We start from the raw sequence: 18,064 nt of genomic DNA, 5'->3' as shown, positions 1-18,064 counted from the left end.
GAGAGGAAAATTTGTCTTCACTTTCTCACCAGTCCTTGTTTCCAAATGAAGCCATTTTTTTTCCAAAATCCAATTATCACAGGGACAGAAAGGGAGGTGAAATCTTTTGAAGAGGGCCACAGGCAGCAAAACAAACACCACAGGGGTGTTAACCCTGTTTGCACTATCCCTTGCCCAGCCCTTTTAGATGAGGGATAGTAACAAGATTTTTTTTAATACAAATAATGAATATATTTTAATAAAACTTATATGGACTGTAGCATAGGTATTACATTCTTTATTCCACATAAAGAATGTAAGATACTCCACTTTGCAAGATACTCCACTTTGGCAGAAAAAATGAAATGCAAAGATACAGAATGGGGGACGCCTGGCTCGAGAGCAGTACGTGTGAAAAAGATCTTGGAGTCCTCGTGGACAACAAGTTAAACATGAGCCAACAATGTGATGTGGCAGCAAAAAAAGCCAATGGGATTTTGGCCTGCATCAATAGGAGCATAGTGTCTAGATCTAAGGAAGTAATGCTACCCCTCTATTCTGCTTTGGTTAGACCACATCTGGAATACTGTGTCCAATTCTGGGCACCACAATTCAAGAGAGATATTGACAAGCTGGAATGTGTCCAGAGGAGGGCGACTAAAATGATCAAGGGTCTGGAGAACAAGCCCTATGAGGAGCGGCTTAGGGAACTGGGCATGTTTAGCCTGAAGAAGAGAAGGCTGAGAGGAGATATGATAGCCATGTATAAATATGTGAGAGGAAGCCACAGGGAGGAAGGAGCAAGCTTGTTTTCTGCTTCCTTGGAGACTAGGACGCGGAACAATGGCTTCAAACTACAAGAGAGGAGATTCCATCTGAACATTAGGAAGAACTTCCTGACTGTGAGAGCCGTTCAGCAGTGGAACTCTCTGCCCCGGAGTGTGGTGGAGGCTCCTTCTTTGGAAGCTTTTAAGCAGAGGCTGGATGGCCATCTGTCAGGGGTGATTTGAATGCAATATTCCTGCTTCTTGGCAGGGGGTTGGACTGGATGGCCCATGAGGTCTCTTCCAACTCTTTGATTCTATGATTCTATGATTCTATGATTCTATAATCATCATTCAGTTCAATACAGTTTGTCATCTGTGCGCTGAGTTTTTTGATGCCTGTCTCATAGAAGTCTCCCACCACCCTTTTCAGCCAGTTCGTCACTTCGATTATTACCTCATCTTCATGGGAAAAGTGTTTTCCACCAAGATGTTCCTTCAATTTAGTGAAAAGATGATAATCACTAGGTGCAAAATTGGGGCTGTGAGAGTGTTGGCTTAAAACATCCCAACCAAATTATGCATTGATCTCCTTACAGGCATGTATTTTCTTCCAGATGAAGTGTGTACTGATTACCAGTGAAGGTGCAGAAGTCCTTTTCTACTGGGCAGACCCAGATTTTTTGGCAACCCTGCAGCAGCGTTTTGGGGCTGATCATCCTAATGGTGATAAGGTAAGAACTGAACAAAGGGAAAGAGATCAGGATTGACTTTGCGTATATGGTGGCAGGGCCTGAATGATATAGGCACCATTGCGCTAAGCAGATAGTTTGTGGCAGTTGCTTTTTTTGTATTGCAACTTGGTCAGTTGAGATTCTAGAAACTGTGGCCCAGAAAAACATATACTCACAAGGTTTGATATAGTACCAATGAAGAATGTTACAGTCCAGAAACAATAGAGTGAAAAATTTGTATATTTGATGAATATGGGGTGGCAGAAAACTTGACTAACAGTGGCTGGTAGAGAATAATAATAATAATAATAATAATAATAATAATAATAATAATAATACTTTATTTATATTCTGCTCTTCTCATCCTGAAGGAGACTCAGGGTGGATCATAGTACTACATATACAGTAAACATTCAATGCCGTTTTTTGGACAGCACAAAGACAGAACAGAAAGGAGGTCTATTGTGTTGTGTTGGCATCCAGTTGAACATCCAGCTTGTCAGCTTCTCCGGAAGTTGCCAGCCACAGGGGGTGAGGGTGGGTGGGGGTGGTGGCGCTGTCACTCTGTCCTCTATGACAAAGAGTCATCAGGACTTCCTCCTTCCTTGGTCACCGGCATTCTTTGATCTTTTTCTTTATGGTGTCGTAAAATACCTCTCCCCGCATTAGCGGTACCTAATTTCGCTAATCAGAGCTGTAAGCTGTTTTCAAACTGCTTAGGTAAACAGTGAGCAGGGCTGACAATCAGGTGCTCACACTGACCTGAGGCTTTGAACTTGGCACCTTTTGGTTGGTAGATCTTATCATTGCTGGTGATTCACCAGCTGTGCTAAAGCCCCGGCCTCTGAAAACTGGGTTATGACCTGCCCATGGAAAGAGGCAAGGAGAAGGGAAAGAGGAGGATTGCTTTGGCTTTCTAATTATATTTGCCAAATAAAACTTTCACAAATAAAAAAACCAACCACATTTATTTACACTCACCAGTGGTAAACCTGCAGTCACTCTGTGGTTGTCCAATTTTAACCATGTGTACAGTGGAAAAGGGAGTGTGTGGGAAAAGATGCTTCTTCTGTAAACATGCTCATATTTGTTTCTCAGTCACTATTTTACTAGATTACATGAGCACATAAATACATTAGAAATCAGATTCTGGAAATCAAATTGTTAATATAATTGCTGAATGTGATGACTGGAAGCTAAAAGTCATCACAAATTTCAAAAAAAAAATAATGAAATTTTCCATGTCATCTAGAAGAAAATGTGCATTCTTTTGTGTTGATGAATGGAAAGGGATGAGTCTCAGAAAAAAGTTAAAACAGAGGCTTTTTGACTAGAGATAACTTTGCAATTGCTCCACTCCTATTTCCTTTTCTTCACAGCCTCCTGCCGTGGAGGACAGCATCAACACATTGTTTGCCCCCATGATCATCTCATATGCAACAATGCTAGAAAAGCTTGGCGATTCGTACACTTGCTTCTCTGCTGAAAATGGCAAACATCTCTACGTCCTACACATGGTAATTCCTCATTGCCTGGGGATTCCCAATGAGGGAAGTGTGGTAGTAGTTCCCTAGTAGGTCACATGTCTTAGCATGGATCTAGCATGGCTTATTTTTGATCCAACATCTCTAATCATTCACCAACAGGCTGATGGGAATTACAAAAGACTGGTGTGCTATAGATTTCTTTCACTTCTTATGTCACCCCCTGTTTTTAGCTATGAGGCTTGTGTAAGTCAGTTGTTTGTAACTTGGGAACTGCCTGTATTGGAGTAAAGGGTTTATTTGTTGAAATGTGTCCCTCCCGAAACTATGAATAATAATAATAATAATAATAATAATAATAATAATAATAATATATTCTGCTTTATCTCTCTGGAAGGACTCAGAGAGGATTACAGTACACATATAAGGCAACCATTCAATGCCTTTTTACATGGGGAGTGACATACAATATGTTTTAATGTTTTCTAATCTGGTATTAAAATTTTAATTGAATGTTATTTAATTTTATATTGGATATATATTGTTTTTAAGGCATTGAATCATTGCCTATGCTGTAATTCGCCTTGAGTCCCCCTTGGGGTCAAGAAAAACAGGATAAAAATATAGTAAATAAATCAATAAAATGCAGTACACTGGTAAGGTAAATGCCTTCCCCTTTTTCCATCTCCGACGACTGGAGGAGATGCTCAACTTCCGGCCATGGGGAGGTGCTCTTGTTCCATTTTCTATGCCGAAGAAGCCTGCTGTCCATAGACATCTCTGATCTTTTTGACGGCATGTCTGCATGGAATGCCCTTTTACCTTCCCACCAAGGCGCTACCTATTGATCTACTCACATTGCATGCTTTCGAACTGCTAGGTAGGCAGAAGCTAGGACTGACAATTGGGAGCTCACACCAACTTGCGGCTTTGAACGGTTGACTCTCCAGTCAGCAGCCTTTCCTGCAGCTAGCGGCTTTAACAGCTGTGCTACCACAGCCCCAACAAATAACTTTAGTCAAACATGTTTTTGAAGACTTAAACTAGGGATGTTCGAAATGTGGACAGAGTCCACACCGTCCTACCATAGAAACACCAAAACACCCCCACCTCACACACACACACACACTCGTGGACATTCAAACCTGGAGAAGAGCAAAAGGATTGCAGAAGTGTCTCTGTAAACCAGGTGCAAAATAATAACTTCAGCCACTGAGACGTCCAGAAGACCTCAGTAGTTGATGTAACTGCTTCACTTCTGGCTGTGGGAACATCCTACAATTTCTCTCTCTCTCCCGACACAAATGGCCATGATTGGTAGGCTTCAGTAGCTGCATTGGAGATCCATGGCTCAATGTAAAATAGTTCTGCCTGTTGAACTATGCTATGCTGAATCATACAATATTATAGCCAATGGCTGAAAATATGCCTAAATTGCTATGGCAACCTCCATGTTTTGGAAGTGCTCTTTTTACTGGGAGGCAATTTTTAATTATTAAAGCTGCTTAAATTTAGAGTAGTCTCAGAGGGTGGTAGAAGTAGGGATGAGCCTCAGGGGTGTCTCCCAATTTCGGTGGTTGCCTGCCCCTTGGCCTCAAGGATAAATATAAATTCATCAAATAAGTAAATAAATATCTTGGCTGACTGAGGTATGACTAAGCTAGTCTTGTTTCTCTGCTAAAAATGGCAAACATTTGAAAATGATTCTGAAGTCTTATTTCTCTGCTGAAAGTAGCAAAGAATTGAAAATATGGAAAAAGGAAATTATAGATTACCGTATATACTCGAGTATAAGCCAACCCAAATATAAGCCGAGGCACCTAATTTTACCACAAAACAATGGGAAAACTTATCGACTTGAGTATAAGCCGAAGTTGGGAAATGCAGCAGCTACTGGTAAATTTGAAAATAAAAATAGATGCCAATAAAATTACATTAATTGAGGCATCAATAGGTCAAATGTTTTTGAATATTTACCATATTTCAAAGAAAAACAGTAAACTAGCTCTGTAAGTGGAAAAGTAGAGTCAAAAAAACAATATGGTATCAACAATAATTTTATAAAAATAGTAATAATAGAACTTCATTTGTATCCTCCCCTGTCTCCCCATGGGGATTTAGGCCAGCTTCCAGCATAGTAAGAGGCAAACATTCAATGCCTTTATAAACAATGCAGAGCTAGATATGGATCTATAATTATATATACTAATTTCACATATGCATTTCCCCCTGAAACGTTTGCAAATCCTCTCTCCCTATATGTGCATTTCCCCTGTAATATTTGCAAACCCTTGTATATCTATATTACCATATATCTATCTAGATATCTCTCTATATATAGATCATTATATCTATATAATTTGCAAAGACTTACAAAAATGTGAGGAGGAAATTCATATACAAAATAATGTATACATATAGATAAAGATATACAGATACATGGAAATCTCAAGATATCTATATGTATATAGGATTTGCAAAGACCTGCAAACATATGAGAGGAAAACTTCCAAGGGAACAAAAATGTGCATATAAAGTTAATACATTTAGATACACACACACAAAGCCAGGAAACTGGGTGGGTTTGCAGGAGAGCCATACAAAAAAGGAGGACATGAAATATATCTCCTTTCCCTCCTTCCCTCCCTTTTGACTGGAAAAGAAAACACACTGTCAAGGAAGGTGAAGAGGTGAGAGAAATATATCCTATATTGCAAATAATGGCCTCCAAGGTTTCACTGCTGTCTGCACAGTCTTGATACCATTATAAGCCAAGAGAGACTTTTTCAGCTCAAAAGAAGGGCTGAACAACTCGGCTAATCTTCGAGTATATTTGGTATTTCAAATCCCATTGAATGAATGACTTGTGCTGGGCTTTACCATAGAGTTACTCTGGAAGACCTATACAATTCCTAGAGATATTTTGAATGGGCCATTCTACTCCAGCTTTTTACCTGGAGCAGGCCAGTGGCTTTATCAAATCACTAGTCAGCTATATTTAACTTAATAGCTCATGTTGCACAGGGTGCATCTACACTGTAGAATTAATGCAGCATGACATCACTTTAACTACCATGGCAAAGCTGGTTGGTTCCTCACCAAATTACAAATCCCAGGATCTCATAATATTGAGCCATTGCAGTTAAAGTGGTATCGAGCTGCATTAATTCTAGATGCATCCACAGATCTTGAAATTCATCATATTTTTTGAGCACACCACAATATTTTGATACAATGGCATTATTCTCTTTTGTTTATTCAACAGTTTGGTGAGTGCCTGTACATTGCGCTGAATGGCGATGGCTCTGAAAGCGAAGATGACTTGCGTCGGAAGCTATTTGTGCTCAGAAGACTCACTGAGGCTCACTTTGGACTGGTCACACTTGACAGCCATCTCTTCCGCAGGGAGTAAGTGGTCAAGGCAAAGGGGGTTGTGATTCTTAATTTTCTTATGGTGTAAATTATTTTTTTCATTCTATCTCACACTGGAATATTTTGTTCACAGCAGTGGGGTCAGTTTTCCACAAAATTTCCTTGAGTTCCACTATTGCTAATGCCCTTTTACAAATGCTAAAGCCCTTTTTACATCAAGTGACGTGAGAATAACTTATTTTGAGACTATTCTGTAGAGCCGCGCATGTGTGTGAGAGAGAAAATAACACAGAATTCCTGAGAGATGCTGATCATGTATATCTTTCCCACCTTGTAACATAATCTGATGACTGGATAGATAGGATCCCTGCAAGAATTCTACCTATGTTGGTGTAGCATATTCCTACATCTTAGGAATATAGCTCTACTCAGTATTGACATCTGCTTGGATGCCTTAGCAAAGATTCCATGGATAAATTAAACCCAATGAGAGGTTATGCAAACACTTCCTTCCATCAGGGGCAGCTGAACCAATAGGCAAGATATGTATTTGCATATAGTGCGAATCCCCGAGGGGCGCTTTTGGGGGGCACCTCAAGAGTGCCCCTCGGGGATTAACGCTATGCGCAAATGCATATCTTGCCTATTGCTTCAGCCACCCCTGTCTTCCATTCTAAGAAATTGAATCAGAGGCTAAGTCAAGCTGAAAGTTTGAGCCTGAGGAAGGAGTTTTGCATGTGACAGAAGGGAAAATCATCTTCCTGGAGGGCCCTGGGCTGCGCTTTGCTGATCTGTGGTCTTATTTTTCATAGGCTTCGCCCAATAGATTCTGAGCAACGTGCTCACATCTGGGGACTGCTTCAGAGTCTGCTGGAAACCTATACCCAGCTACGCCAGGGTGACCAGAGCTTTGCTGTAGAGGTAAAGTTGGGAGGTCTGTTAGAATGGAGGTTGGCATCATTCTAGTAGACAGTCAAGGGTGAAGATAGGAAGCCAGGAACATCAAATGTTGGCCTCAAAAATGGGCATAGCTATAGAGTGGAATTGGACAGTCTCCTTTAGCCAGTCAGAACTAAGGTGGTGTGGTGGTGTCCTTACTTTGGGTGATGGGATAGTTATGGAAGAAGTTTTCTGCTTGTTTCCCAAGAGGAGCTTCCTCTGCAAAGAGATGTGCATAGGGTGGGATACAGCGTGCTGTACGGTCTGTCTTTCTGGTCTTCCAGGCTGTGGAGCGACTCATCCATCCGCAGCTCTGTGAACAGTGTATTGAGTTCCTGGAGCGCCAAGTTGTGCAGTACATCAACAGCGGCCCAGAACGAGCTGGGCATGAAGTAGTCCATGCTTTCCTGCTTGTGCACACCAAACTACTTGCTTTTTACTCCAGGTAAAACTGTTCTTGTCCTTCCCTCATGCCATTACCTATTACTCTTGTCAGTCAAATATTCCCTGTTTTATATAATACCATCTTGTTTGATATTTGTTTATTTGTTATATTTGTACCCCACCTTCTCACCCCAAAGGGCTCACATATATATTGACAACAATTCGACGGCATACAACATACAACAGCAAATAAACTTATACATTAAAAAGCAACCACTAAAAACTTATCAAACATTAAAATCATTTTTAAACCACACAATCCAATAGTCCAAGGTCATTTCAGTTATCATTGCATCAGATTTTTATCCAAAAGCTTGTTCCCACATCCTTGTTTTTAGCTTTTTTCCTGAAAGTCAGGAGGGAGGGGCTGATCTGATTTCATTGGGGAGGGAGTTCCATAGCTGAGGGCCCACCACTGAGAAGCCCTTATTTCTCATCCTCACTAACTGCACCTGTGAAGGAGGCGGGACCAAGAGCAGGGCCTCCCCAGACAATCTTAACTTCCAAGATGGTTCATAGAGGGAGATATGTTTGGACAGATAAGCTGGGCCGGAACTGTTTAGGGCTTTATAGAGTTGACGTAACAGGGGGTTGTATGTTCCCTGTACATTGCTCCAGTTAGAAATCTGGCTGCTGCCCATTGGACTGCTTGACTGCTTGGACTGCTTGAAGCTTCCGACCAGTCTTCAAGGGCAACCCCACGTACTCCCTGTCTTTCATTCAGTTCCAGCCTGATTATTCTTGATTTCCAGTTCTCCCTCAGGAGTGGGCAGCTTCCAGGGCTCTACATTGGGACCTTTGGACCCACTGAGGACTGTGCTGCCACCTCTCTATAGCACCTTTCTGTGTTGAAAAGGAGGGTTCCAGTATGTGTCTAGTTAGTGTGCAGGGTGAGCTTTGTCCTCCTAGACAGGAAGGAAATATGGACTTTGCTGTGATTCTTGTAGTACCTTTATCTGTTTGCAACTACAGGTTGAATCTCTCATCTACGGAATTTGAAATTGTCCACATGAGTTGCAGAGATATGACACCTTTACTTTCTGGAGATTCGTATATACAAACTTTGCTCCATGCACTAAAAAAAACCCCAAAAACAAAACCCTAACCCCCAAACACTTCTTATCCCAACCATTTTGGATAAGGAATCCTCAGCCTATACTGCAGATGAGGGGAACTTGACATCCACAAAAATAGCTAGGAGGCACATGCCAGTCTCTGTGTTTCAAACACATGTTATTTTCTGTAGATTATATCCTCTTCCCAGCACCCCAAAATTACTGCCAAAGTTGCTAGCTTTTGTGCAGCAGCAATAGCTTGTCAGCACAAGATGTTGTCACAGTCTTAGAAGGTTTTAATATTTATTTCCGTATTTACCAGTGTCATCTTAGTATATAAATGTTTAATACCATTTTAACTATCATATTCAATACCAGGTTTTAACTTTGCTATTAACAGTGTTTCTTAATACCTAAATGTATGTCATGTTCCCATTCTGATGTTTGTTCATTTTTTGGTGATGGTCATCAACCATAATAAGTGTGTGTGTGTGTGTGTTTGCGCTCTTCCCAGCATGTGGTACCCTAACAGATGGCATTCTTTTCCCCTTTTTGCACTCTTACATAGCCGTAATGCCAGCTCTCTGCGGCCTGCTGATTTGCTCACTCTTATCCTGGTTGTACAGGATCTGTATCCCAGCACTGCCTCTGAAGAACAGCCTAACCTCCAGGTATCTGTCTGTAGGAGGGAGGGGACAGAATTGGACTGTTTTTATTCTGATTTTTTTCTGAAAGGAAAAGATTCCCCCCCCCCCTCGCCTTTTATCTATTTAAGGTCACTTGCTACTTTAGAAGCATGACATCCTTTATACACCGTTTGGCATAAAATTAACCACTGGAATCCTATATATCCATTGCATACTATACAGCACTGTAATGATGGTTGCTTTTGTGGTGAATTCCAGCTTGATTCTCACAAACTCCAGCATGATTCCCATAAGAAAGAACCAATGGGATTGATAAGGGTCCATTCCCATGTGATTGAGAGGCAGAAGCCTGACATTCCTTACTTCCTCCTTTAAGTAATCTTCAGGATGACACAAAGAGAAAAGATCCCTGTTGTGAATTCGTTCTGTACAGAAGATTGCTTGCACAAGGGGTGGGTGGGAATATCAGAAAGCTGCTTCTTGGTTGATAGGGGAATGGATTTCTGTGGATTGCAGCAGCTGCTAACCAGTAAATGGGGTGTAGGGGTTTTTCATGGTCCCTGTTGTCATGTGCCTTTGAGTCATTTCCATCTTAGGGCAACCATAAAGCAAACCTCTAATGGCATTTTCTTGACAATACTACTTCAGAGTAGGTTTATCTTTGTTTTTCTTTGAGGCTGAGAGGGTGGGATTTTCCCAGTGTCGCCCAGTCAGTTTCCATGACTGAGGGGAGATTTGAACGCTGGTCTCAAGTATTGTAATCAATGCTCATTACTCCACACTGTATAGACAGTTTCTGTGTATGATTATGAAAAGTAGACAGTGAAGAAAGGTCATAAGAAGATAATCAACTCATTTGAAATCTTGAGTTGTCTAAAAGTTCTATGGATTCCATGGATAGTTATGACAACTAAATGGGTCCTACAGCAAATTAAGCCTGAAATCTCCCTCAATGCCGACTAAACTGAGACTGTAGTACTTTACCCATGTCATGAGAAGGCATGACCTACTAGAACAGATAATGATTTTAAGTAAAGTAGAATACAGAAAATAGTAGGAAAGAGGAAGTCCGCATTACAGATGGCAGTCATAAACCCGAGTCTGCTGTTTTGGCGATCTCTCATTCATAGGGTTGCCATAAGTCAAAGTTGACAGCAGTTAACAAAACTATAGGCAATTGGTGGTTTAAGAGGAAACTCAGGGCAAGTGTCAAAGAGTTCTGCAAACTGTCCAGCATACTTGTGATGATGCTGGTTCTCACCTGTTCAGGTTGCAGAAGGGGAGTCAAGTCTTCAGAGGCCCTTTGGCAGTGAGAGTATCCCAGTGAACAGCCCTAGTTCCTCTGGATATTCAGAAGAACAGGTGAGCAGAAACTGGGCTCAAGTATTGCTGTCTAAGCTTGGGTTGGGATCTATGGTTTCTGGATGTGAGTTGTGGGATGGGCATTGGATGAACTGAGTAAAGGGTAGAGTAGGATGTTATAGTGGGAAACACGACAAGTGATATAGACTCCATCTTTTTACCAGGACTGGTCAGTCCCATCATTATACCACTGGAACTTGTGACAGAACCTATTCTGAAAGATGGGGAGCGGGAGATTGATTGGGCTCTTGCTGAGTCAGTTCCCTTCCACACCCCCTTGCATCCTTCCTCAGGTAGCAGATGATGTCTCTATGCCCGAGGAATTCTACACCCCTAAGGCTTCCCCTAGCGAACAGAGCACTGGTGAGTTTGGGATCAGAAGGGGAGACCCTGATGACACCCGCTCCTGTGGGCATAGGGATGGCTTTAGGAGTGGGATACCTTGCATACCATTTGGTTCTAGTTATGATTGTTGCATGGAAATGCAATTCCTATTAAACAAAGAGTGGGAGAGAGGCATATGAATATGGCCAAAAAGTGGTCCCTGCCAGGGACCTGGGATTACATACGAATGTTTTATCAACAAATAAGTGCCTATGTCACAGCAGTGGCCCATCTATGACTTGGTCCTGTCATATCACTTGTTTCTTCACATTCCTGGTGCTGGTGTATTTGACCCCTCTTCTCTCTCTTGCCTGAAGGAAGTGCTGTCTGGGTTGAGGGTGCAGAATTTCAGGCTGAGGGGCAATCAAATTCTTCTGACATCCAGGTAAGTGCTGCGGGTTCATGCCTTCAATCTTTTTTTGTTGGGTTCCCTGTTCTGCCTGAACTTTTGTCACTTTAGCAGTAACTGCCCCTGAAACCAGATTGCATTGAGAACAAAGCTATGTTCTTCCCCATAGCTTTGTGTGACCAGTACATAAGCAATGATAGACTAATACTTACATGGAGTTCTCAAATTGGAGAAATGAATGAAAATGCACTGATCTTCACAATATGCAGTTTTTAACATTTTCAGCTGACCAGTTCCTGTTTTGAAAAGCATTTTCCAATTTTTAGTTGGTGTTTCCAAAATTTCCAGTTTTTCCAATTGATATTTTGTCAGGTGGGAAAACTTTTCCCAGTTTTTTTAATGTCTGTTTTTCCAGTACAGCAATGTACTGGCCTGGATTTTATGTTTCTGCTATTTTTCTTCCTTTCTATGAAACTCTAGCTATCACTGACATATTTTTTTCTCAGAGCCTTTATTACATTGCTAACACTTCATTTTGGGCATCTTCATGACTTGTTATAAATCACCACTAAAGCAATGACAGTCAGGTGAACATCCCTTGTATTTTATTTACTTGTTGGTGACCCTGAATCTCGAAAGAAGAGAGAAAGACAGAATTGGAAAAGGTCTCTAGAGATTCCTTTGCAGGAGAAGATTAAGAATGGAATACATCTCTGGCAGCTTTCTTGCCCACCTTGAAAAACTGTAACATCCCCGTGTATTTAGGGGATTCCCAGCAACAGAGTGCAACATATAGTGGAAACCAGTTGTCTAACTGTGCTTGGGAGTCAGACATGGTGGTCAAGAAAGGAGGCTCCTGTTGCTTCCTTTCTTTCAACTTGGGATCTGAGGCACAGACACTAATTGGGCATTGAGGGTACATGTCTTATGCTGTGTGTCTTTTGAGCCTAATTCTCTCCTTCAGCCAAATGGTGATCTCCTAAAAGGATTGGGGGGAACAGCACCCTCCTGCACATGTCCCTCAGCAGCTAGAATATTGAGGCCCTTTCTACACTGCCATATAATCCAGATTATCAAATCAGATAATCCAAATTATCTTCTTTGAACTGGATTATCTGAGTCTACACTACCATATAATCCAGTTCAAAACAGATTATCTGGATTTGCTATGGGAGTGTAGAAAGGACCCGAGTTAATAATAATGCCCATTTAGCTCCCCATAGTGATAATATATTGCCTTCATGCCAGTGGCTATTGAGGTTTGCTAAAAAGAATACAGAGGAGAAGGGAATGTCAGAAAGACAAAGGGAGTAAAAGCAGGGAGTGTCAGATTTTATGGACCACATTTTTGTACTGATTTGGAGGACATTTTAAGCCTAGCGAACTGTTTTTAATTGTATATTTATTACCCTTTTATGTAATTGTGTATTTTATTGGTGTTTTTATATTTTTGGAAGCTGCCCTGAGTCCCTCTTCGGAGGTCGAAGATAGGACGGGATACTAATGTTCTAAATAAATAAATAATATTTATTTATGGTATTTCTATCACGTCTCTTCTCAACCGCCGAAAGGGGGTTTCAGGATGGCTTACATTTAGTAACGACACGATGCCACTACATAAAATTACAATAGTAAGTTACAATTAAAATACATACAGCAATCATTAAAAACAGTGAATACAACATTAATTAAAACTATAAAACAGTATCGCAATATCAACAGCCATGACGTCATTCCAGTTGATACCCAGCTAAAGTGCTCCTTATGTCTGTTGTCCGAAAGCCTGGTCCCAAAACCACAATTTTAATTTCTCCCTAAAGGCCAGGAGGGATGGGGTCGATCTTATCTCATTTGGGAGTGCGTTCCATAGGCAGGGGGCCACAGCCGAGAAGGCCTAGTACCTCATCCCCGCCAGATGCATTTGCAATGTTGACGGAAGCGAGAGCAGGGCCTCTCTGGATGATTTTAGATTACGAGGTGGGACGTAGCGGCAGATGCATTCGGACAAGTAAGCTGGGTCAGAGCCATATATAATAGAGAGAAGATAGTGTTTCCTTGCCCACTACCAGCCCCAGAAGGAAGGCAGGCAGCCCTTGACAGTAAAGTAATTTACCAATTCTGTAGTTCAAATAAGCACAGAATTGGTGGGGTTTTAAAAACATTTTCTTACATTGCCAGTAGGTGGCGCTGTTGTTTTACTTTGCTATTGGGAAAGCTTTTGTTTGAACACATAGTTGCTTGGAAAGGAAATCTTTAAATTTCTGGAAAAGTAGAGACCTTGGAAAGTGCATTCAAATATGTTTTAACCAGATGCTGGATCTATGACATCTTGGTCCTCTCTCTGTCTGTCTAGATGGCCGAGGATTCGCTGCAGGCTCTGGTGCCTCCCATGCTAGAAGCTAACAATCCACGGAGAATTTTCCTGGATGCCAACCTGAAGGAAGGCTACTGCCCCATGATGCCCCACACAATGCACTGTCTTTCCCTCTGGCCAGGGATCTCACTGGTGCTCCTCACTAAGGTTAGCTAGGCTGCATTGAACTCCATTTGGTAAACACTCAGCCTGGACCTCACTGAGTGTTGTCTTTTCTCTCCAGGGTCCCAGTTCCCACGTGGCACTGTCCCTTTACCAGTTGCTAGATGGACTTCTGGTGATGGAGAAGAAACTGAAAGAGGGCCTGGAGCCCAAGCAGCCTTTGCGCTCTCAGCCCCTCATGCTGAAACTCCGAGATCGGATGGACAAATTTGTCAAGAAATTGGGTGGGCAGGAGCCACAGGTGAGAATGTGGCCTCTCATCTGCATGGGAATGGGTTAGGCAAGAGCTGAATGGGCTATTCTGCCCAAATGACTTTGGGATGTGAAGTCCGCAAACATCGCATTTCCAAGTTGTCAACAAGTGTGGTTCTTTCACAATACACTGCTATTCAGAGAAGAGGATCTGAGTGATATCCTATTAGATGTAAAAGCTCATGCCCATTGGGAGTGGGGTATTGGTGATTTTAGGCTGAGCAGGCATGAATGTGGAAAGAATTCCCAATGACTGGTGTAGGAAGGATGAATGAGAGCAGGAACTGCAAAGAAGAGGAATTATGCTGTATTTCAAGAATGGCATTTTTCTTTGCAGCACCTGCAAAGAAAGGAAATAATTGGGTTGTTGTGAGTTTTCCGGGCTGTATGACCATGTTCCAGAAGCATTCTCTCCTGACATTTTGCCTGCATCTATGGCAGGCATCCTCAGAGGTTGTGAGGTTGGTTGGAAACTAGGAAAATTGGGTTTATATATCTGTGGAATGTCCAGGGTGTCTGTTTGAGGTAGGTGTAAATGTTCTCAATTGGCAACCATGATTAGCATCTAATGGCCTAGCAGTTTCAAGGTCTGGCTTCTTACTGCCTGGGGGAATCATTTGTTGGGAGGTGATTAGCTGTCCCTGATTGTTTCTTGGCTGGAATTCCCCTGTTTTTGAGTATTGTATTTTATTTACTGTTATGATTTTAGAGCTTTTAAAATACTGGTAGCCAGGTTTTGTTCATTTTCATTATTTATTTATTTCTGTTCAAATTGCCCACATGCTTGTGGATTTCAGTGGCTTCTCTGTGTAGTCTGACATGGTGGTTGTTAGAGTGGTCCAGCATTTCTGTGTTCTCAATAACGATGTCTTATTGCCGAGTTCTCATCTTAACTATTTTTTCTCTCACAGTTGCAGAATGCCTGGCTCGATTTCAAGAACAAAGTTTTTCGTCCCAGTGAGTCTGGGAATCCCTGGGAGTGAGTATTGCCAGGCGTTAACTATTTGCCAGTGTGCATGTTCACACATTCAAATTGAACACAGCTCTGTGATTTTTCAAACTGAGTTGGTGACTACCATTAAGCAGAGGAACTGTATTCAGCACAATTCTTGGCAATGAAGACAACAGAATAGCAGGAAATATGTGTTAGAGTTTAAGAAAATGGAAAAGATTATGAAGGCAGTTTATTTGAATTGCACTTAAACCGACACTAATTGGATTTGAAGGAGCAGATGATTTCAACACTCACATTTTACAAACTCAAATGGCCCCTTCCATCCCGTAGAAGATACTTCAATATGCCCCTGGGCTGTTTTAAGCAGAGGAGGGATGTTTTCTCCAAAAATGAAGTAATAGGAAGTCACTTCTAGTCGTGGCAAATTTTGCCTAGGTGTAGTGCAGTGTGAGGGCAAAAAACATAGTGAAATTGGATTTTGCTCAAGTTGCAAATTAGATAGACTAGTGATGTTTTCGATATAAGACAACTTCCTATGCCGTTGAACCTTTTTTTGTCAATTTTTCATGAGCAGGAAGGCTTTTTGTGGAGTACCATTCAAATGTCCTATACTGATAGAAACAGAGTTGCAAGAGACCGCACAGGCCATCCATGGCCCAACCCCTGTCATGCAGGAAAAGCACAATCAGAGAATCCCTGGCAGATGGCCATCAGCTTCTGTTTAAAAGCCTCTAAAGAAGGAAGCTTCACCACACTCCAAGGCAGAGAGTTCCACTGTTAAACAGCTCTTAATGGTCAGGAAGTTCTTCCTAATGTTTAGGTGGAATCTCCTTTGCTGTAATTTGAACCCATTTCTCTGTCTACTTCATCACACTATAGAATGAATCCACTTTCTGCTTCCAGCAGAATTTTGGGGTTTGCAGTTTAGTGAGGCTGTTAAAGGCTCCTCCCTAAACTACAAACCTCAGAATTCTGCAGGAGGCAGAAATCAGATTTAAAGCGGATTCATTCTCTAGTGTGATGAGGTAGTAGTAGCCACCTCATTACACTAGAGAATGAATTCACCTTAAATCCTTTAAAGAGAATGAATTCACTTTAAATCCTCCAGAGCAGCAGAAAACAAGCCTTCTCTCTCTTCCTTATAATATCATTTCAAAGCATACCTTCTTATAATGTTTGCTTGCTTTTGGGAGTTACTGCTTTGTGGGGTTGATGGGAAGCTTACTGTATGCATACACACACACACACACACACACACATATACATATACACACACAGAGATACATACATGCATACATATACATACATACATGTACATACACATATATGTATACAAACACACACACATACCTTCGGGCTGATATGGGGGATAGAAATAGCATAAATAAAATAAATAAATACAAACATCTCAAAAGAAAAAAAAATAGTTTCCTGGAGGGGAGGGAGTATTATATCTATCTTTCTCATAGATATGACAGTTGTAGAGACAAATAGCTTCGCAAGATTCAGGTCCAGGTCAGGATTGCTCACCAAATGAGGAATGTTTTAGAGGCATGTCCATCTTTTGTGTTGCTGCAGACTCCAGCAGGCATTTTGTAATGTCCGCCAACAGCTTTGTGCTGTGTACCGGCTTCTCTTTCTTGGATCATCAGGAGCTCAGGGCTTGTCTCGGAATGTGCTGGACCGGGCACAGCAGTTCACACGGTGAGTGAGGTAGACCATGATAAGTGAACCCAGAGGGTTGGTAGGTTTCAGTAGCAGTACTAAGTTTGAGGTGGGAACTTAGTCAATATCAAGAAATACCACTTTAGGGCTCTCACTAATGGAGCTCTCCTCATCTGAAATCTTTTCCAGCCTGAGCTGCACTATGTAACAAAATTTGAAAAACAAAAAAACAAAATCCTGTTCCTGGTTTGAAAGTGTCGTTTGTGCTTAATTGTGTGGTACTAACTTTGAAAGTAGTGTTATACTCCAAAAACTTAGTTTTTGTGGCTGCCACAAATATGTTGAATTGGTTGAGACTCAATGAGGTATTAATTGAAAAACTGTAGCAAAATATGTTGCAGGATGTCCTGCAAAAACAAAAGTTTTGCAGTTTAATAAACCTTTTCCATGTTTGCATGATTGAGCCAATTAGAAAATAACACTTACAACCCAGGAACAAAAATCATGTCACATAGTGTAATACTTCCATCAGATGCTGCATTATTGTGTTTGCTGGATTGAGTTAGTGATACTTTTCCCACTGGAGTGTTTGGGGAAATGAATGGCATATCAGCCTTGTTGCCTTTAGTCCAGAACTTAGTTGGGATTGAACATTATTGCTGCAGCATAAGAAGGGTTGTATGCATAAAGCCATCTGTCTTTGACTTTCTTCCTCTCCTCACCTTAACATTGGCAGGGACAAGCTCCAAGACTGGAGAGACTTCCTCCTTGTGAAGAGCAAGCGTAATGTTACTATGGTGTCATATCCTTTCTGTCTCCATCTCCTGCTAACAATACCCTAGCAATGGGACTCTGGTGAAATGATTATGAAACACGGGAAGATGTAGTACCCCCAAGCCACCATTGAAGAGAGCTTCGGAGGAAAGCGTTTCTCTTCAGTAAAGTAGTCTTTAACACAGGAAATTCAAGTTTCCCTCCAGTTATAACACTTTTCCTCTCAGGTCTGAGACTAGACGGAGTTGAATTTACCTGAGATCTTTGTTGGGAGCAGGTCTGCCTAAGTCACCATTCTGGAGATGAGTCTGTGGTTGTAAATGAGCAGGACAGAAAAGTACCCGTGTCTCCAGACAAATGTTAGGATGT

The 18,064-nt window shown here is 41.5% G+C and overlaps 1 protein-coding gene across 6 annotated transcripts in view; it reads left to right on the top strand.

The window, feature by feature from the left end:
• HPS1 (HPS1 biogenesis of lysosomal organelles complex 3 subunit 1) overlaps positions 1-18,064 on the top strand; it is a 39,540-nt gene that overhangs the window by 5,270 nt on the left and 16,206 nt on the right. For 3 of the 6 annotated variants that reach the window (XM_067465875.1, XM_067465873.1, XM_067465877.1), the window contains exons 2-15: positions 1,361-1,477; positions 2,857-2,994; positions 6,227-6,369; positions 7,146-7,254; positions 7,557-7,717; positions 9,340-9,442; positions 10,688-10,780; positions 11,074-11,143; positions 11,482-11,549; positions 13,867-14,034; positions 14,111-14,290; positions 15,213-15,280; positions 16,835-16,960; positions 17,658-17,726. In XM_067465875.1, the coding sequence (XP_067321976.1) occupies positions 1,361-1,477; positions 2,857-2,994; positions 6,227-6,369; positions 7,146-7,254; positions 7,557-7,717; positions 9,340-9,442; positions 10,688-10,780; positions 11,074-11,143; positions 11,482-11,549; positions 13,867-14,034; positions 14,111-14,290; positions 15,213-15,280; positions 16,835-16,960; positions 17,658-17,726 (1,613 nt within the window). Of the gene's footprint in view, positions 1-1,342; positions 1,478-2,856; positions 2,995-6,226; positions 6,370-7,145; positions 7,255-7,556; positions 7,718-9,339; positions 9,443-10,687; positions 10,781-11,073; positions 11,144-11,481; positions 11,550-13,866; positions 14,035-14,110; positions 14,291-15,212; positions 15,281-16,834; positions 16,961-17,657; positions 17,727-18,064 lie in introns of all 6 variants that reach the window. The other 3 variants (XM_067465876.1, XM_067465878.1, XM_067465874.1) reach the window with 2 other exon arrangements.

This window comes from Anolis sagrei, chromosome 3, assembly GCF_037176765.1.
Source record: "Anolis sagrei isolate rAnoSag1 chromosome 3, rAnoSag1.mat, whole genome shotgun sequence".
Lineage (NCBI taxonomy): Eukaryota > Metazoa > Chordata > Lepidosauria > Squamata > Dactyloidae > Anolis > Anolis sagrei.
Note: the sequence above shows the minus strand (reverse complement) of the source record. Positions and strands in the feature narration are given on the sequence as shown.